At 41.3% G+C, this 22,084-nt stretch overlaps 1 protein-coding gene and 1 long non-coding RNA gene across 5 annotated transcripts in view; one reads left to right on the top strand and one right to left on the bottom strand.

Annotated features, from left to right (window-relative positions):
• The window catches only part of LOC143896267 (prominin-like protein), a 39,942-nt gene that overhangs the window by 11,868 nt on the left and 5,990 nt on the right, over window positions 1–22,084 (bottom strand). For 3 of the 4 annotated variants that reach the window (XR_013256601.1, XM_077403995.1, XM_077403997.1), the window contains exons 2-5: window positions 2,842–3,109; window positions 1,320–1,672; window positions 449–570; window positions 337–360 (exon numbers count right to left, since the gene is read on the bottom strand). Coding sequence is in view for 3 of the 4 variants with exons in the window: in XM_077403995.1 (XP_077260121.1) it covers window positions 337–360; window positions 449–570; window positions 1,320–1,672; window positions 2,842–3,109 (767 nt within the window). In the remaining variant the exon portion in view is untranslated. The remainder of the gene's footprint in view (window positions 1–336; window positions 361–448; window positions 571–1,319; window positions 1,673–2,841; window positions 3,110–22,084) is intronic. The other variant, XM_077403996.1, reaches the window with a different exon arrangement.
• LOC143896275 (uncharacterized) lies at window positions 3,127–9,314 on the top strand. Its single transcript, XR_013256602.1, has 4 exons — window positions 3,127–6,262; window positions 7,249–7,964; window positions 8,099–8,276; window positions 8,918–9,314. It is a non-coding gene; the product is annotated as an uncharacterized LOC143896275 (long non-coding RNA).

Raw genomic sequence — 22,084 nt, 5'->3', positions numbered from 1 at the left:
GCAAAGAATTCTTATTCGATCTGATCGCTTCGCAGTAAGATTCGTGACATTAGTGACTTTATTTTTTAAGAAGCCTTATTATGAGCAAACGAAAGCCAAGGCAAGCCTTGTACAAAAAAATCTACCGTTTCAATACATTTAAAAATCACTGTTTTCAATGCTCTTAGACCTCGAGATAACATTTGTTTGAGGATAGCGAACGCAATGCAGACTACTGAAAAAAAATATATATTTCGTTTCTTTGTCAAATAAATTGTTTTATATATCGAGGTCCGAAGGCATTTTTATTACATTTCATTGCATTGCAAAAAGGTTTCTTTCATTGTAAAATCATACCTTTGGGAAGTAACGGTCCATGTACTGCGTGTAAACAAGGAAAATGCTCGTAATTAACCATAGGTAATTAGCTAAAGTAGTATCTACGATAAGAAACGACTTGTCTGCTTACCTTATCGAAGTCCACCTGTACCGACATCTGATTCACTTTGTAGTCGTGCAGAACCCGTTGGCACTTGTCAGTCGTACACGCAGCCAGCGTGTGAAGAAGGTTTTTCTTGACGCCACGAACGACTGAAGGAGCAAATTTTGTTTTTAAGACTATTCTTTGCTAAAATGGTTTGTTACAAAAAACTCATTCATTTATTTAACACAGTATATATTTGTGTATATTTAAAAATATATAAAAAAGCTACGTTAATATATTTGATACTTTTTTGAGCATTTATTCAATTATTAATCAGTTAATTACGTTATCATACAATAGCATATGTAACAATTTAATGAAGAAAAAATACACAGTTATGAAAAAATTTACACACTACTCTAAAATGTAAATTTGCTTCAGTAAAAATTTTAATTAATTCGAGCAGCAATCATTATATTACGTTAATGTATGAATAGGTACTATTTTATTTTATTGGAAAATTATATTTATTAGTACATTAAAAATTTTAAATAAAACAATTAATTCATATATAATTTTTATTAACGTATAAAATTTGAGCAAACTTTAAGTTTAAATTAATATTTTTTAAGAACTTGTGTTTTGTGCTTTTTTAAAAATATTCAATGATCATGATGATATTCATAGAGATCGATAGAATAATCAAATAAAAAATATACATTTTATATAAGATATCTTAAATGTTCTAAATTTTATATAAATTTGCTTCAAACGTGGAAAAAGTAAACTTAATTTTTCACAGTTTACTCCGCACAATTATCTTTCTCATTCTCCGCAAGGAAGAAGAAACAAAGTTGATTGAGAGAGTTTGCAATTTCGATAAATAATTTAGTTTTTGGAAAAACGGGCTGCGTACCAATGTCCAATTGACTGGCGTTTATCCGCAATTCCTGCGTTATCTTATTCATCAATCTCAAATCCTCCCTGATCGACTCCAAGCCGGCAACGATGTCGTTCAGATTCGTCAGGGAGACAGCGTGCGAGTATTCCGCCAGTTGCTCGGTAACAATTTTGCCGCTGGCCTGCAGGATATTGTTGAGCGTAACTTCCAGCTCCTCGGGATTGGTCTTGAGCAAATTGTCGATCTCCTGCTTCGTGGTAGTCAAGTAGAGCTTGACGTCCTTCAGGCTACACTTGGCTTTACACGGAAGCTCTTTGGTTCCCTCCTGCATGTACTCGTTCGTCACAAAGGCGCACACCACGCCGAATCTGCAGTTAATTAACCGCGTGTCTATGTTTTATTAGAACGACGGGGCGATACACGGAAATAGAATTCCACTATCGCATTTTATATACGAGGCTGCCGTCAAACATATTTGATGTCTCGAATATTAATATTGTATTTTACGAAAGTGGATTAAATTGCGCTTGGAACGATTAAATGTCGAGGAGAGGGGCAAGTTAATTATCGCAGCGAAACCGTGCAACGCATAATGCATTGATATATTCATTATTATTTCAAGTGAGAGGGAGCAAGTGGATTTCAGGAATTTCCGAGTTTCGAAGAATCATACAATGACATTTATCGATTATAAAATATCATAGGGAGTATGTTTTATTTATTTTTGTTCTATTTTTACCATTGTATAATTTATGAAGTGATTAAGCGAAACTCGATGTTGAATTAAATTAATTATTTTATACGTCTAAATTTTTCTTAAAAAGAAATATATAGTTTAATTATCTTTAAAGATTTTTCAGAAATCACACACAGAATCAAAACATATAAAAATTCAACAATGGTAGATGCAAAAGAGAAAGTATTTTCAAATTGTTTCTGATAAGTTGTATATTACAAGATTTTTGAGACTGCTCAATAAAGAATATCAAAATATAAAAAATCTAAAATCGCACATCTTGTATGGTAAATGCAAGAAATTTTATGTATCCAAAGCTTGTACTAACAATAAAACAAAATTGCAAAATCTAGATACAATTTAATACCGATCAATAGCACTATATTATATTCTTCTATCATCGAGACTCGAAAGCTTTATGTTTTACCTCATACGTAGTATAAACAGTTAAATAATAAAAAGTTAAATAATTTGAGTAAAAATTATATATTTAAGTAATTATCACATAAAAATAATAACGCTGCGTATTAATTAAATGTTTCATCGTTAATTTGAGAACTTTCGCGGATCTCACTACGCAAGTAATTTTTTATATTTCATAACGGTATTATCGTAATATTTTTTAGTTTAAGCAAATGAGTCTTAAAACCAGTCCCGTTTGACCTCAATAATATAATATTTATCAGAGACATAATTTCTTAAACGTTGGGACACAGATGTGAAAGGCTTAACGCGAGTATTCTGAATTATATTCTGGCGACGTTTCTTTCGGTGTTTTTTGCGAAAAAAAATGGCACTTACAGAATAATAGTGGCGACCCCGATCAACACGATGCTGAGCATAATCTTCCTGCAGTGATCGTGCTTTTTGTCGAAGGGCTGGCTGCGGGCGCCGCAATGCCCCGCGCATCTGCAGCAGCAGAAAAAGAGACCCGCGCAGGGGAGAATAGCTGCCAGGATGAGTCCGATCAGAGCGAGACCGGCTAGTCCACCGTAATGTGTCACTATTATCTTCCACTCCTTAAGAGGGTCCGCGAAAACCGGTACACCGTCGACCAGAGTGATCATACCTGCAAGAGAAGCAGAGGCATGTCTCGCGCGATTATCGACCGCTTTTCCTCGGATATACAATCGTTATATATATATTCGCGAGACGCGGCGGATTCAATTAAAAGAAACTGGTTTTAGTCGACCGGGTTACGGTCTACACTCCGGTCAGCAGTCTAGAAAAACGGGGAACGAGTTACTGCAACACAGCCGAGGAATGCGGGCAACGCCAGTTTCTTGGCAACAGCAAAATCTGTCTGCAGGAGTCCAAAGCTCGGGTCAGCGGTTTACGTAACTTTCATGTCGAACAATCGTCGTTAAGAATGACGAGAAATACGGAACTAAATTTGTGCTAGAAAGCTTATCAGACGGGACCTCGTTAAGTGAACCGAACAAAATCTCTGATAAGGTAAACGCTTTCATTGAACTTTCAAGGGATGACGCGTCATAAGGCGGACTCGATTTCTAAAGAAGGAATGCGTGTAGCGAATCTACGTATTCGGAAACAGCTGATAGCCGCGGCGTCCTTTCACGGTGGGGGTGAACGGAGTGGGAGAAACCGGGCCGAACGAGGACGCGTCGAATGTGGGTCATAGGTCAGGGTGCCGGAAGGGTTGCTAGGTCGCAACGGAAAACAACGAGGACGGACGGACGGATAGCGAAAATTTATCTGCCGGGCGATGTAACCCAAGGAAATGGGTCAGAGCTCCAGTCGGTCGGTCGGTGCCATGGCTGCGTTTCAGATTGCTATAGCTGAATCGATCTACATCCGGTGATCTCCTGTGCTCTTTTCTACGCTCGCGTACGCACGCGCGATGTAATCGCGGTCGCGGGTCATAACCGAGATCGCGGGGGTGATACCCAGAGGACCGTCGCGAGTATAACTTATTTCTTTCCCGGTTGGGACACGTCGCATCCTAAAGCTGTTCTCAGGCTGCAGCCGACCCGGCGAAGATGGCAATGCGCAACGGAACGGTCGGGTTAATCCCCGTGACACCGGCGCTCCGTCGATCCTGAGAGATCGCACGCTTGATTTTACATAACGAGATCACGTGCATCTGCGCCGTTCGCTCTAGAAATCGCATTTGTCGCGAATCACCGGTTGCGCGGCCAGTGACGCGTGAAAGGATTCCTCTCTTTCTCTTTGTTCTTATTAGGTTCTTTCTCGGGAAGAGACGCTGATGCTCTTGGCTCTGCAACGAAAATTTCTACGCGAAAATGTAACGGCAGTTAAATGGGAATTTAGTATCCCCAGTAAAGTTGGCAGTTCTTAGAATTTCGATGTAACTGATGGAATTCTGATTCTCTTCTCTAAAGTTCTTAATGCATTTCAAAAAGAATTCTGGCGATTAAATGCAAAAGATGAGAACGTAGAATGCCGATTGCATTATATAGAAATTAACAATGGTAAATGAACTGAGTTCATTTTTGACTAAAAATAATAGAGACCGATACCAATTTCAATCAGAAATAGTACGTAAGAATTTCAATTATAGACATCTGCAAACTGTACGTTTCTTTAAATTTTATTTGCTACAGTTTTCCATAAAAGAATCAATTATAACTAATTTTATCCAAAGATAAATATCTTTTTCATTACGACCACAGATGAAAATTTATGGAATAGTTTTAGCGTGAAATATCTCGAGAATAAAAAAAAGCGTGGATTAATTTTCTAATAAAGCCTCGTAATTATTTGAAAAGCAATATTGGCTTTGAATACGCCCCGGTGCTGGTTGATTTAGCAAGACGATTAAATGGATTCCGTCAAATATCCGCCTAATTGGAATTGCACATCTCCATGCCCATATCTCCATGATTCTCTCGAAAGCGCAGCTCGTTTGCAGACTGTCGAATCGAAGCGGAGGCCACTGTCAATCAAGTTTCATGAATCGCGGACACGGGGAGGGTTTCGAGGACGACGCTAGTTAGCAATAGGCAGCGGTAATAGCGACAGAAAGAACACGGGTCGTGATTGGACGTTGCACTCGTTAGGGAGCATGTGCACGCAGAGTGAAAACTTGAGCGAGGGGCTGTTTGACGAGTCGCCATTGAGAGCGATTCCGTGCTTCAACTATTCTAAAAATTGAACTTTGGATTCAATCTCCGATAACATCTGACATAAAACTGATGGGAGAGAAATTTTGTTGCTATTTAAATTCTCGAAGCTCGTTGACCATCGTTATCTATAAATAAGGCAAGCGTGTCAGGCTTTCGCTATGATAAGCAGGGCAGCGCAGGGATGCGTTTTATAGAAGGCGGCAAAATCTATAATCTGTTTTTGACGCGGAAAAGGACGTTGGTGACGTCGCCGGCGTGCAATGACCGTCTGATAAAAAAAGCGCCTCTTCATCGAAATTGCGCGAACAAAAGAATGACAATCCTGGACTAGCTAACGCTAAAACGAGTCTTCATTCTGATTTTTGCGAAAAATTCTGATTTCGTTGGAAAAATACATCTCTTTCTCTCTCTCTCGTGTTCGTCCCTTTCTTTAGGCGCACGCTGGGCGAATGAACCGAGACAACGCCGGAAAAATACATTTTCAGTAGGTTCTGACGCGTAACGTTGCGGCTTGTTACGTAAAAGCGCGCATATAGCTATACGCGCTGCGGAGTCGCGTTACATAGGCCAATCTCCTCGGGGCCGCATATTAATTTTCGACGGTCGATTCGCAGACAGAAATATGCCGGAAACGTGTTACGCTCGACAAGACGCGCACCTCGCCTGCGCCAAATTTCCGCGAAACTGGGACACCGCGAATCGGCATGAGAAACGACGACCACTCGGAGAATTTGTCCTCGTTCGTGAGGAAACGACTTGGGTTCTCGGGGTTCTCGCTTATTTGTTCCCGCTTTCGGGACAATAAACGATCTCTCCCCCCGTTTAAGTTTACGACTAATGGTTTATATACGACGGTCTATTTCAACTTCGACTTTGAAATAGGACGTTGAACGCGTATAAAAATGTCGTACTTTCGCGCGATTTAATTTGTATATAGGAGCGAAAAATAAATAATGATACGTTTTTAACAATGCAGAACGGAAGAAGACACCGAAAAGAGCATCTACGTGGCATCTGCATACAGTAATACGCAGAGTGGATATTTGTGCACTCCGACGAGCGAGCGAGCGAGCCAGTGCAATCGTGCACCTCACGGCAGACTCACTGTCGTGCAGGTAAGGGTTTCGATCGATTTCCCGCAGTCATTGACCTCCATGGTTACGTTAATGCCGCCGTTGCGTTGCCGCCGTCGCGCGAGTCGAAGTCGCGGTCTTTTAACGGTTCCCATACGTATCCATGTGCAACGATTCCGATTGAATCCGCGAATCTTTTTCCGATAACGAATTAAAGAAACGGAGGTGTTGACAATATTCTGTTTACGCTATTCCGCACCTTTCTTTTTTTTTTCCCAAAACGATCGAGTCGTAAGGAATTGCGAGTAGAAGTTGTTATCGATAATAATATCTAATCGCCAGAGTTATACAAGCGCAAGACGACAAAATCAAACAATTAAGATTGAAATTTTATACGAAATTCATTTAGCGCGAGGGGATGTCGCGAAATAATCGAGACGCCACACACATCAGTTTAAAACACCCTTCTCGGCTCTATTATCGGGACTTTCCAGCTGATAATCCCGACGGAGACTTCCGCCATTATCATAATGAAGAAATCCATTACCTGTCACGGCACGGCAAATATTGGTATATCGAATATTCTGATTGAAAAGTTACTTCTTTCGGTAGTATAGGTAGATGGTGAGCCGATAATGCTATATTTCATCGGGCTGCATTTTGTCTGAGACGTGCAGGCTTTGTATATTAAAAGTAACATCGAATCCTTGAAATCGGAGATGCAATCTAATTAACCGCGCGATAAGTTCTCGCGTCATCGACCAGCAGCGTTAATCGGAAATGATGGGAAGACGTTTGCGCGATGCAATTAAATGGCGATTAGCTATGCCGCATCATTAGCTTCTATTTGCACGAGTTTCCCGTAATGAGGTCGCTCAGGTGCTTTTTGTAAAGGCGATATTGGCAACAAAGCGAGGCCTGATCGGGGCAATTAAGCGAATTAAGAGAACGCCGCGACAAAATTAGCAATCAACTTACGCCGTTGATTGGCTCGCGTTAATGCGGATGTTCCGCGCGACATTAATTAGGAGCCAGAAGATAGCACCTGGAAACGCAGAACAGAGGATGTCTCGTGGGAATTCGCAAATGCCCCTATGATTTATGCAGAAGCTATTACCCGAATTCGGCCGTGGTGAAGTCACGGCAATTGGTATAAAAGAAAAATGAGGGCAAGAGACACAAGAAGAGCTTTGGTAATCGATATGTATTTAAACGACAAATATCTATATGGCAGCTCTACCGGGTAAGATCCAGATAAAGCTCGTCCGCACGTCTTCTTATTGAGAAAGATTTCGGTGTCCCAGAATTTCTCTAATACTATATACTTTTCCCGCCGGCGACGCTTTTTCACGGGTTGTTTACCCGCGAGACCGACGGCGGGTCACACATCTCATTATTTTTAAGAGCGAGACACTTCGCGCACTTCTTTTCAGGCTTCAAGCGAGGAAGACGAGAGCTTTCTTTCTTTATTTCTTCTTTTTTTTTTGCGAGCGAAACCACACGCGAGTTCCAGGGGCGCAGCTCGTCGAGAGTTTCGTCTTTTCTTACGTTACATACATTCCATTTGCTCGTTCCGGAGAAGTCGCAGGAGCGGGTATGAGCTCGAAGAAAAGCGTATCCATGTGGCGTGCATCTGCAAAACTGCATATTGCGGAGTCGTGTCCGCGTCGCGGAGGCGCAATCGCCGGCGAGCGAGGCCGGGAGTTTCACTCAAGATTCATGATTAATGGCGAAGAAGACGTCGGTGAGTCGAACGTGCATCGCAGATAGCACATCACTCTCTCTCTGTTCGCGCGTACTTACGATTTAAGAATTAATATTTCTACAAAATAATTTTCTATTAATCTTTTTCTCTCTAATGAAAAAAATTGCTTTCAGCTGGATTTTATTTCGAAAAAAACATTGTACCTACTTCTCATTCATTCTCTTTAAACGATGATTCATCTGAGACAGTTCATCGAGAATGGACCGTGAAATTCGACTTCAACCGCCTCGAGGCTATCAAATGTACTTCAGTGCTCGTGTTAACTTCTCTTCGGTGTCCTTAATTGCGCCGGCAAGTAACTAATGACTCCCTTCCCCTTTTACATCAATACATATACACACACAGCTGGAAAGTTCATTTCTGCGCTGTAATCATAACAAGACATGCGATGACAGCAACATAACCGTGCACCGTTGCATTTCGTTATGACGCATCGCTTTTCTGAGTAAACGTAACGTGTACATAACGATTACGTACGGTACGGTACTGACCATTAATCTGCGAACATTCAACGGAAAATTGCCCTCTGAGGTAAAAAGAAAAAAAGATGACGTAAGCATACGCGTTAGAATAAAACTTTTTTAATTCTTTTCAGATACTTTTAATTCTATCTCTAAAATTAAACGTGTGAATGGCGATGATAATTTCAAATCGCTAATATTTCTGGAAATCTCGTCCTGATAAATGTTTGTATATTGTAATTTAGCAAGCGGACTTGAATTATGATTTTATAATAATAATCTATTATTATAAAATCTGTTATCCTATTGAAAAAATTATCGACAAATATGTGCGGTAAATTATCGAAATTTTTCGATAATTTTGTACAAAAATATCCGACCGTATCTAAGAGATCTGATGTATATGCAAGAATGTGAGGGGTAATCCTAGGATGGACTTCTAGTGGCAATTTTTATGCTTTATAATACCAGGAACAAGTGTTCCCTCCCCGGATGTTGACTCACGGTCTGTCTAATTGCTACTCGAGCATCAATTGACTCTTCCTGGCGCTTTTTTGGGAGTTGGCCGAAGCTCAAGAAAAATTCTACGCAACGCGACGGGTTGACGGACCCTCGGCTTTAATAAGAAAAAACGCGTCGACTTTACTTGTTTATCAGTCAAAAAATATAATCTTGAAAATACTTTATAACTTTTGAATTTATTATATCTACGATTTTTATTTATTGTGTTTGCCTTTTTACTTTCAAGCTTCAATTTCAATTTAATTTTAAGTTTCAATGTACAATATGTATGCAAGATGACTCAAATAAAGTGTTACAGATTAATATGTCAGGAACCACTAAAAAAAAATACGTGATTCAGACGGCGATTTTCTTATTATCAAAGAACCTTTGAAATATTCTACAATTGAATTTTGATACAATTGAAAGTCCTTCTGAGGGGGTAGGGGAGTGACTTTAAAAATTTTAAATGGCGTGTGCACGTTAATAAAATCGAGAAAAACAACGAAACAATATCACTAATAAAATTTTTAAAATAATAATCAGTGATTAGTAATATTTTTTATTTGCTTCAAACGACTATACCAGGTTGGTTAAAAGTTGCAGGATAGTCGCCTTAAATTTTTTTTAAAGACAAAAGGATCGAGCTTACAAAACTGAAACAAAAACGTGTATACGAATCTTTCAGATTTTCTTCAAAATTTCGTTATTTTACAACAATTGTTGCCTATCGAGTTATAAAAGCTCCGTCTACGGTAGTGAACTTTAGGACTGGTCGTCGAATAGAGGCGGACGAGCGCAAGGATAACACGTCGCAGATTAGTATCTGAAGAGACGAAACTTTGTTACGGGTCTGAAATCGCAACTTCGAGCTGGCGAACATTCGCGGTCGACACCATCAAGGGCAGCCCGCTAGCCGTGGCGAGGTTTGCACCGGTTATTGCCCTCTCTGCGCCTGTTAAAATCGTCGTCGGCGTCGCGAGAGATAATTGTTCGCGAGTGGATGATAAATGATAACAAGGTGAGCGACGCGGGATCAGCGCCGCTAATACGCTCCATTGTACATCCGTAATGCGGGATAACAGTAATTTTCACGGGCGTCTTTTCCGCGTCTCGTTGCGATTACGGTACTTTTGTCACCGCGTAGGCAAGGCCGGCGCGCGGCGTGGTCACGCAACACCACCAGCCGTCGACTACGAGCCGGACAGCCGCGCGCATAATATTCTTTTTGTGATAGACAGATCGACAGTGACGCACACGATTAGCGCGATCGCCTAAACGAGGATGAGAAATGAATTCAAAATTAGTGTAATAAATCTCTCGCGTGCTCTAACGCCATGCACACATCTCGTAGCTATTTTTCATCCTTTGTACTGCCTCTGCTTTCAGTCGCCAAAGTTAAAAAGTCTTTTCCACTCGTATATCTATTTTCTGTTGCCAGATATTAAGAGATATATTCAAAAAATCGTAACAAAATTTTGCAAAACCTAACTCTCGATAATGAAATTAACAAGTAGAAGGTGGACTTCGAGAAACTAATGCGGTTAACGGTATAAGTTAACATTATAACAATCTTTAATTACTAATAAGGTACGTCGATTTATAATTACGTATCTTATTAATAATTAAAAATTGCTATACGTTAACTTGCGCATGCCATTAACCGCGTTATGCTCTCAAAGCCCACCTTTTACATTACAAAAAGTTATAGTAAAGTAAAAGTCTCCTTCCTCATTCCGCGCAAAAAGCAGATGAAAAAATTTATTACAAACTGGCTGATACACTGAAATTCTAATTATTACGAGTGCAACGTATTAATATTATACGTACGCTGATAATTATCTTATGCGCGAGGATAAGGAATAAATACACGCACCGCACGTATTTTTGAGACTTGGATTTTTTTTCTCGACGTGAGAATTTCACGCGAGCGTTATTCTTATTATGTATGCACGCAGGAACGTTCGCGCTGCATTGTGCATAAATATTATGTAGTGCTCCGATCTTAATTGCTGATGTTAACAACCGGTTAATCTCATGAATGTTAAAACACCGAGACGCCAACGATCTCCTCAAATTTCAACACGCGTAATTTTTAGATAATATCGTTTCTCGCCGAGGGCTCCGAAGCGCGAAATAAATAATATTTTATTGCAAACGTACGGAAGAAGTGTCGTCGGCTTTTCGCCGCAATTGTGCAGAATAGATAAAATAATTAAGCCTTCCTCAAATCGTTTGGCGGTTCGGCATCGTTTTTATTGAATGTAAATTATATTACAAGCGAGCGTTGTGCGCCGCTATCGAGCACCGATAAATTATGCGTTAAATTAACGAGTTGTCGAGCGCACGCTCCATCGACGCGCGGGATTAACTCGGGTTTAATTGGAACCGACGAGCGTAGGAGAGAAAGTCAAAGTTCACGAGTACACGTGTCGAATCGAGAGAACACGTCTGTGGAACCTTTTGTCGGATCACATTATTTGTAAAAAGATGTACATCAAAGAATCAATAATCGACAGATAAATATATGTTATATCTTGTTGCAACGATTCCTGTGTTTCCACTGTGTTATACGTTATTTACGTCTAACCATCAAAGAGAATTAGTAATATTGATATAATAATAACATCGACCAAATAAATGATGTGAGATTATCAAGCGAGCGTTTATTATAGAATTTGAAAGTGATGGCTTTTCAATTTCTTTCTGACAGTGAATTTTTATCGAGCGACTGTTTAACGGATCGTACGCCGAGAGCGTCGTAAAAGCAGACTAATCGAGCTTAGGTATCCCTCGAAATCTTGCGGGATTCTTATCTCCGGACGTGCGTCCCGTTTAAATTGTTTCCCGTGGTTTCCGTTCACGGCGTCCGCCACGGGATTTCCTCGGCCGCGTAATGAGCTCTCGCGTCTCGCGCGTTTGTCTTTATTCAAGGATTCCCGCATACACGCGCGGGGGTACGTATTAATTTCCTGCTATTGTGAGCGCGAAACGTCATGCGGGAGGATTGACGAGACGCGAATGTGAAATGTGGCAGGCGTTACAAGAGGAGCGATACCAAAAGGATCGTATGCACGTCACGTGACGTCTGCATGTCTGACGATAATGCGATAGTAATAATAAATGGCGTTCACCCTCGGCCCGCGGTGTAAACCGAGAAAAGAAGGCAGGACGTCGCGTCTTTTCGACGTTATTTTGTGGGTTATTCAGACATGTTTATTGATGAAATGTCCGTCTTATTACGTCCTTATTTCGCTTTAACCCCGAGTTTCTGCGTTACGGATGGTTATAGCTCGCAGCCGGCAAAGGCACAACTTCTTACGTGAGGGCCTCAATCCGCGTCAAGTAAACAACTCCGGCACGCCCGCGAGGGGTCTGGCGAATAATATTAGGAGCCCGCGAGTTTACCCTATCTCCATGGTTTTCGCTAGCGATGAATGGTCGGCGGGGAACTTAACGGCCGAGGGAAAGATAGAGACGCGCGCGCCGCGCCCGCTATTTTCCGGAGAACAATGGCGAAATAGATTTATAACGAATATATTTCTCCGTTTTTTACGAAAGGATCCTCTCGGGCCGTCTCGCGTCCGATTTTATGCGCGGACGGGTCTCCAGGACTCCGCGCCTCCGCGTCGCTTCGCCTCAACGGAACTTGATCCTGGTCGGTCACGGGAACGTCGCACACGCGAGTCCTCGTAAAAATTAGTAACCCGTTCCCCGTGAACGCCGAGAGAACCGGATTCCCATCGGCACACCCCGTATAAGACCGCCTTTATGCGCAATTAACGCAATACGAGCACGGATGTCGGAAGCGAGAGACGAGCATTCATAATATAATATCGCATTTTCGACGAGCCGCGCATGGTTATCGAAGAATTACCTACGCGGTGAACAAGCCCGCGTCGTTCGTCGAAAACGAAATTTCGACCCGCAAGAAGAATTTAGAATTCTCTCTCTCTCGAGTCGTGGTTGGCCGTAATAGATCGAGACACTCGCGCGAAGGAATCTCTCGACCGAGGCTAAACGAGTAAATCAATTTCAAGACGCACTCGGAAACCTTTCAGGCTCCCAAGATAGCGAGCGAAATCCGATTATCCTCGAGACGTCGCAGTTTTCAATGCCGCGGACGTGTGAACGAGCCTCCGTTTCTCTTGTCGTTACCGTAATATTCACAAAAACCGGGTGACGATAAATGAAATTTATTAATTATTTCACGCGCGAGGTCACCGTCGTCCGGTATGGATGATCCAACCCGTCTGGCGATGTAGTCCACGCTGCCAAAGTGGTTTTCTAGATCTAGATCACCTCTAACCTCGGGCCAAATTTTCCAATAGTGATATATACTAGGTGTACTGGAAACGCGGGAAGGAAGAAAGACGTGAACATTGTCATCGATCGAGACAAAGCAACGAGACAAGGTACCTATACGAGATTGATTTGTCGTATGGAAAAGCAAACTACTTCTGTGTAACGAGAGTGAATGACAGTCGCAAGAAAGTGGATCGCGACGCCTCAAAGAAACGTACAGTTACGATGAAGAGAAAAATATTATCCGACGAACAAACACGGCTACAGTAGCATGCAAACGATGTACGTGCGTGTGCATCACGGATGCGGGCTTTCTTTCTCGCTCGCCGCGTCCGCGCCGGAATAATCGGCAGTTCTTCTCTTTTCAAAGGGATCATCCTCGAGTCTTCTCTATAGGAGTCTCCTCCTCCAGCCAGAGGCAAGGAGAAGGGGAAGAGAGGCGATTCTTCTTTATGAACGAATCTCTATGGTAATTCAGATGAGGGGGGGGAGAGGGAATGAGACGTACAGTCAGCCCGGAAAGCAATCCCGTCTGATAAACTGTTAAAACGATACCTACGGGACATTTTCGACGTTATCAAGGAATGATGGCGCTTGCGGTTTGCACGAGCGATTGCTGATGGGCGTTGGATTCGCTCCTTCGATTCGTATTAGAAAAAGAGTCGATGAAAGAGAGCTCGAATTAAGCGGATGAAGGTTCGATTTATTTAACGTAATGCCGAAGGAATGTGCCGCTAAATCACACATCTTATATAACTGCCGCTTTTATAAGAGAGAATAATTTTTGATCTGAGCGGTGTTAATGGTTTCATGGCGAGAGCGATGGGCTGACGCGAGAGAGGCTCTATTGTGGCGAAAGAATATTATTATTGTCTTTATTGCGTGAGTTAGCCTAACTGTTCACTCCGTGGAGCGCCGCGCAGCTGTCGAGGAAGGAGAGACACATTATACATACTGCGGATTTAATGAATGCGAGAACGCGTGAACCACAATGGACGTACGTAGCTCAAGCGTGCGCGTGTATGTGTGTGTGTGTGTGTGTGTGTGTGTGTGTGTGTGTGTGTGTGTGTGTGTGTGTGTGTGTGTGTGTGTGTGTGTGTGTGTGTGTGTGTGTGTGTGTGTGTTTGTGCACGTAGCATGTCATCCGATAGATAGGGAAAAGGTAAAAGAGTTGCACGCAACTATATACTTGCACTATACTGCTATATAACATTCGCTGCTGACTAGAAACTTAAAATTTTGGTTATCTAAAAAAAAATTAACTTTAGAATTATATTTTTGTATCTGCGGAGTACATGCAGTCTTTCCCTAAAAAATCCAACCGGATTTTATTTTATACATAATCGTAATAAAAATGCATATTCGTCGACAGGCTTTTTTCTGATAGAATGTCAAATATATCGTAGAATGTTATAAGTAACAGTTTAATTTTTGCACTGACGTTTTAAACGAGAAAAAATAGTATTTTAACGATACGAAACAAATAAAACTGTAACAGTTCAATACAATTTCCAATGTCCGAAGTTTTCGAAATTGCATGTTTGCCTATTGTAAAATTAATTTTTTTTCGTACTTTTCCAATATTTTCGTAAAAAAAATAAAAAAAATATGGAATAACATTATTATTAAATTGTTATTCAGAATTTAATTAAGTCATATTATTATAAATTTAATTATTTAGATTTTATAGGTCAATATCAATATCCATGATTGCGAATAACTCGTAAACATTCAATTAACACTGTATTGTGGCTTTTCACATTAGTAACTTGTTTTAAATAGTATTGTTAATCTTAAGAAAATGCTACACAGGTCTGAAATTTTCGGTAAATTTTCTCTCACAAATCCGTATGTAATTCTAAAAGTGAAGAGTGAAAGAGATAAAGATGTATACGATAATAGAGAATAATTCATCTGTTATATAGCACGAGTCGTGTGATTGGGACGAATTGTACGTAGTTCGTCTTACTTCGTCGAAGACAGAAAAAGCAAAATAACGCAGGAAAAGATTAAATGGTACAATTTGCTTTATTTGTCTTACGAATTAATTCTTTTCATAAATTCAAGAATATACTGAGAAAATGTATTGGTAATTGCACTTAAACAAAAAATAGAATTTTTTTATAAATCAATTGTTACAAAATTCTGCGCGAAAATATTAAGATAAGTTTATCAAAAGAAATCAAGTTAACGAAATATTTATTTCTAATATATTTTAACATAAAGTATGAAATATCTCGAAACATATGATACAATTTCATTCAACATACGAACAATTCTTCTTCCGATGCATAGGAAGTCCATAAGAAAACAAACTTTATCATTCATATCTTTTCTCTATCTTTTTTATCTTGAGCAAAACAAAAGCTAAAACCCGTCTCAGTTATATGACTCACTTAGGTATAATTGATATGTCGTTTAATGTATCGATAACGCGATAAAAACAATAAGATACATGTACGATAATATACACGTTGTGAAAGAACATATTTATGTTTATTACAAAATAGATTGCACTGGTATATTTCGCACAAGTCGGAATGCTAAAAGTCATTAGCGTACAGCCATTGGGGCTACTGCCATCGCATGACTCACGCGCCAGTATGCGTGAGCGTGCGATCTAAGCGGAAAACGCGTGCATGGGGAATACTGAGGAATACGAGGAACAGGCTAGTCTGCACGGCGCGGAGCGTTGATAGTGCGGTTGTGTCGAAACAACGTAGAACGATGTCAGCGAAAGATTATCCTTTCTCCCGAGCAGGTATAACAACGTGCTCATTTATTCGGACACAGAATCGAGAAGAATACATAGGATACATTTGCAAGTGAAATGCGGCAGGATACGCGCGTCACTCCAGTCGAAAAGAATCTATCGATATCCACCGGACCACCCGGTATGTGAGGGTTTTACGTACCCGGTATCTATATAGGGGTTCGAAAGAAACGTTTTCGCCTTGTGCGCCCGTTCAGCCGAACGGCTTTAAGCGCGGCGCGTTGAACTTTCCAGCCGAGATTCTACGCGCGCGCGCTCTGCATGTGTTTGTATCTGTCCCTATATATATCCAATCTCTCCCTCCTTGCCCCCTCGCTCTAAATTGCCACGTGGTGGCAATACTATGGAGGATGGAGATGACACGTATACGTGCCGCTCCCACATCGAGAAACTCATCTTTGCGAGCACCTGTGAAACACGTGTCATGCTTCTCGATCTGCAAGACGCAATCCTGGACACGGGGGATCGGCGATAAAAAAAAAAAAATAAATAAATAAATAAAAGATTTCAGCGTGCGAACCAACAACGCCGGATATGTCGTTCGCGTGTCGCATCGCGCGTTTCGATCGTCGGGCCCAAGATTTTCTAAAGATGCGCGGTGTGAATTACACATCCGCGGCTCGATTTTCAATCCGCCACACTGCGCGCGTCCTCGTTCGTTGTGTTATTCCCCGTCTCTTCCTCCTACCAGCCAGAAATCTGAATAACAGAATCATCGCGGGTGCCAGGTAGACGACGGAAATGAGTATTTCCGTAAATTCCGGCACGGCGCGGCGTACCTTTCCGACAAGTTGATACATCGCTCGTTGCGTTTATACGTCTCGCCTGTCGCACGCGCGGGCGCGTTCACGGCTCGTGTTGCATACGTGTGTGTTGCGGCTTCTACGAAAATAGAACAGATCGATGGTGTTTTCAGTAAAACGAGAATAATGTCGCTGCCGTTGCTCCTTGCGCACCGATTTATATAATACGCTCCTTTACGCTTTTACTCGATCCCCCATGCCCTTTCGGCTTCCCTTCTCATCGACACGTGCGCGCGTGTTTCTTTCTTCGTCTTCTACACGCGTCGGTCCTTCGATCTTCCGTTGCACAGTGACAAATATTGCGAATCCTATACAGCTTTGATCCTTTTACTCGCGAGCGCTTACCAGGACTTTATTCTTACAGACGTGAAATATATGTCGCTGTCGGGCTCCAGGGATGCATTAAAAATTTTAAGAAAGCTTAAGAGAAGCTTAAACAATTTTTATTTACACCATACATTAATTCACGTATTAATCGCAAAATAAACTCAGATAACAACCGCTCCCTTTGCATGGATTGCTGGAACAGGGCTTTGCCCCGTTAATAGAGACGCTACAATGTATAAAATGGTCGTATACCGATTCGCTAGCCCGTAAATGAAAAGATAGGTGCTCATCCAGACACGTGTAGTAAAAGTGAAAGGGACAAATCAGCGAAGGACAATGTTTTCTCGAGTCATTAACCGTGAGCGTTGTTGTTTTGAGGGTCGCGATAATGCGATAACGAATGCATTAACATTCTCATTTTTCAAACCGAGCAACTCGACGCCGGAAGTATATCTTGTGGCATCTGTTTAACTGTTCATTGACCAAATTACAATTATAATATCTTAATACCGCGCGACATACGTGATAAGATTGGTATCGCAGGGGAATCAGGCCTTACGACTCGTTTTGTACTTGTGCTTGACCTGGAAACCGAATCTGTATATCGAATAGGCCGGCGAGATTTATATCTAAAAGCTAATTAATATACGTTGAAGAGAAGGCCGGCGAATCCTTCGACCGCAACGGTTTCTGTGCATTTTGTAGAAAGCGTTCAGGTGTATTCACCGTGTAGCGCAAGGTCACATTTAACGATCATTTATAAAAATCATAGTTCTTTCTATGTTACCGCGAGTTTTATTTAAAAGAGACTTAAATTTCGACACACACAAAAGTCATCATTTAAGCGATATTAATAGACGACGAGATTAAATGTTTTTCCTTACCTCCCGAAGCAATTCTTATAGCTCATCTAAAATTAGAAGAATTATATCCAAATTAATTGATTATATATTTGGTTATTTGTTAATTTACGATTACATTCGTTATTCGAGGATGGAATTTCACAGAGTATTTGACAGAGTAAACGTCAACGTTTGCTCGACATTCCACTCCATTCTCCTTTTAGAACATTTCGCGACAATGTGACACACGCGAAATTGAATCCGTCAAAATATTAAGGAATTTATAGCAGGTCGTAATTTTAGAAGACAGCTCGCCCGTATATTTTCGTTTTTCGCATAAAAGTGTCCTTCGATTGCACGTGTCCAGACGGTGATCAATCGATCTTCATGTAATTCGCGATAATTTGCTGCACCCGGCACGGCAATAAAACAATCGAGAGATAAACCGAAATAAATAATGTCTGTAAAATGTTCTCTCTCATGTCCTCCACGAATGTTCCGTAAAAAAAACTTTATTTTTCGCATTTTTAAAATGGAAACTGATAATGGTGCAATGTTCTAATTTCACTGAAATTATATTTAAATGTATATAGTTTATATTTAATTTATATTTCGATACCGAATGCATGCCATGCGATAACCGCGATCTTTAGAGAGAGAGATATATGCTTATTCACGAATAAATAGGACGTGGCGTTTATATACATAAAGCTTTTTTTCGTATATGTATTTACATCGAAAATTGAAATTACCGAAATTGTATCGATTCAAATATTTATTTCAAAATCTGCCATCTTATTTGCCACATCAGACGTTTCTTTCAACTCGTCTCGAGAGAAATTCAAAAGTATCTTATTGAATAATTAAACTTTTAGCTCTGCAATTAATGAAACGTTAACGAATGAACGTTTTGAGAAAGGAAGAAAAAGAAAGAATAGATGTGGCATCTTCTCGACAATCGATACAAAACGCGAATTTGCGGCGCAAACCGTTTTGGTTTTCAACAGCTCGTACATTAACGCAGTTTCCGTCCGGCCTCTGCTGTTGCGGCGCTCGTTCGCGTTGTTACAAGTCGCAATTTCGTCGGAATATCGGACACGCGTAAATTGCCGGTTGGAAAAAAACGCAAGCATCGTCCGATGAAGCGAAGCGTGTGTGGTACCGATACGCTTCGCGTTATTCTGGCATGTTTCGGGGGGGTCGGGCTTTAATACTTCCGCCCTGTGTTGCATACTCGCGTTCCCGGAAATTAAATCCCCGATTTTCGCGCAGCTGATGCGGACTCGCGAGTCTCGCGTCCCATTTTTACGCGCACGCGACGACCCTCGTCGCATCTCCTCGACCCAGAACTGAATTAATTTCCAATCCGTTGAGATACGGATGTTTAAGAAGCAGATAAGTTTGATTGATCATCCGTGTGCTATCAATTATAGGCACGATATGGATGCGCAGAAGGGTCTCTTTATGCTTTTCTTCATGGAGAGAAGATTGTATCTCATCTCCAGCGACATTAGTTGAACGGGACAGAAATTTTCTCTCGGCAATATCTGTGGCCGCATTTAGCGCCATCGAGGAGAAACATTAGCCGAACACGTAGCGCGTTGAGTGCACTGCGAGAGAGAGAGAGAGAGAGAGAGAGAGATTACCGCAAATGCGCAAGGCGCGATGAATTTTGAGCGATGAACGATTCCGGCTGATATCTTATCTCTCGTCCGATGGTATTATCATAGTCGCATTGCCGTATTCGTCATGGAATTGTATCGCGATTGCATTTTACTTGATGATATAGTTCCACATATATATCTTTATCTATGTTTAATCAACACACGTTGCAGATGTGACGCGTTCTGCGTCTGTAAAACCTGCCTGACAGATACGATGTTTAGAAGATGTGCAGTAAATCAAAGACTGAATCACACGGGTTCTGCATTTGGAAACTGCGATACATCACCTCCCCCCCCCCCAGTAAATTTCCTTAATGCGACCAGCGTTTGATGCAAATAAATCATTAATTGCCAGTAACGTGGCGCAACGCGGCGTTATATCGCCTCATTGTGTTCTCGCGGGGTATCGTAAAACCGGTGCGATACGCGAGCGGAGCGGCGTGCATGTCTAATGTCCGAGATTTACGAGGCTTTTGTTCTCCGCCGTCTCCAGACGGACCTTTCTGCGCGTGTCGTTGCGCCGACGTTTGTATCGACGGATGCGCGCACCAGTGCGTGTCCGCGAATTCAGGTGCGCGACCTACGAGTTGCGCCGACGACGACGAAGCAGAAAGGGAAAGGGACCGCGGCAAACCACGGCGGCGTAATTTCGCATGTTCACGAAGAATATTCCGGAGGTTTGCCGCGTTTTCTTTCGGTCACGAATCCTAGGGTCTGTTTTCTATTGCTGAACTGGCTGCACTAGTTCAGAGTGTATCTATTTCCTTCCAATGTGGAGTAAAAAAAATTAAGCCAGTTCAGCAATAGAAAACAGACCCCTAGCCTCGCCGTTTCCTTCCACTGAGAATTTAGTTAGAAAAAACCGGTTTAATATACGATCGAAAATAAAAGGCTGCCCTGGCTTCCTCAATTCTACCTCTGTTCAACCTGCACGTGTCGACGAGATCGACGCACTTAATACCCGCGCGTGTCCCATTATTGCCGCAATTATTGCACCATATGTTCCATTACAAAACGAATCATCTGATTGGGCAATGCGAAAAGGGGAAGAACAAATCCTATGTATGGAGTTACGTCGAGTAGGTTTCTGAATCCTCTCGAGAAATAAATGAGTAATCGACGTAAGAACGCGGAAACGTACAAAATTTCCCAGATATATTGATAAAATAATGCTTTATCCTCAAAATGTGCCGTTATTTTTATTGCGTGCGGTTTTTTTTATAAATAATAGATAAACAACGAGATAAACAATCGATCTGAATATTGGGGACAAGAATATTTGATCGTCCAAAATGTGTATGCGTATATGATTAAACATCTTACAGTCGAGAATACTGCTCGCGTTCCTAAAATCCTTATCGTATTGTTTGCCGAACAACGATGTTTCGTTCTTGGCTGTTTGTCGAAGCAGCTCGGAGCGTAGCGGCAGTCACGTTTTACGGTAAACTTACTGGAGCATTTAGAAACCGTGCGAAACGTACGTTTACAGTGTAAACGATAAAACGCGGTGCATTTCAAAAGCAGCGTCGTGTCGCTTCATACATACACACACACACACAGGCGTGCATGCTCCTAAGGCTAAAAAGAGCGCTCGATAAGTCCGGGTTGTTCTACATGGAATGAATTTGCATGAATGAACTTGCGAATGTCGCCCTTCTCACGATGTATTTGCACAGTGACGAACATTCGCTTCTTTGGGAATGTTTTCGCCGTTGGAAATCCTTTCAGCGCGAATACAAACGTTTCCGCCATAGTTAATCTCGAACAATGTCATTATTCGAACACGCGTCATGGTAATGGTTTGACGAGGCGAAAAGTGATAAGCCAAGTTTCGGCGACTGGGATGACGGTTCCGAATTTTCGCGTTCATCGCTTTATCGCCGCTCGCAATAGAATAGACACATCTCAGCTCTCATTTACAAAAGAGAGAACGATTTTCGGTGATAAAGGAGTTATTGGTGAAATATGACACAGAAGTAAAATCCTACGACCTAATTCTTGCCGATGTATAAGCAAAACAAATATACATATATGTTATTAATCGCTATCTGGAATTTTATACGAAATTTTATATTTTTATATCTCGACAAAAGATTGGATATCAATCATCCGTGCGAACGTACAACGCACAATCGCACAATCGCACAATCGCATTTCCTATATATACGTTTTATTTTATTATCTACTCATATCTTCGCGCGTCATCGTTGCTTATTGAAAAAAATGGCGATTTCAAATGCCGAAAAATGCTTTTCTCATCACATTGTAATAATACTGTATATACATATATAACGTTAAATAATAAATATTTGTATGCGTGCATTCGATTATTTACAAGATTTCCTCGTGGCAGGTTAAAACGATACCACTTTCCATGACGCAATACTTTGCCTCCCTCTCTTTTGAGAAATCTCCAGCTTCCT

This window comes from Temnothorax americanus, unplaced genomic scaffold, assembly GCF_048541705.1.
Source record: "Temnothorax americanus isolate GAGA-0224 unplaced genomic scaffold, ASM4854170v1 Scaffold18, whole genome shotgun sequence".
Classification (NCBI taxonomy): Eukaryota; Metazoa; Arthropoda; class Insecta; order Hymenoptera; family Formicidae; genus Temnothorax; species Temnothorax americanus.
Note: the sequence above shows the minus strand (reverse complement) of the source record. Positions and strands in the feature narration are given on the sequence as shown.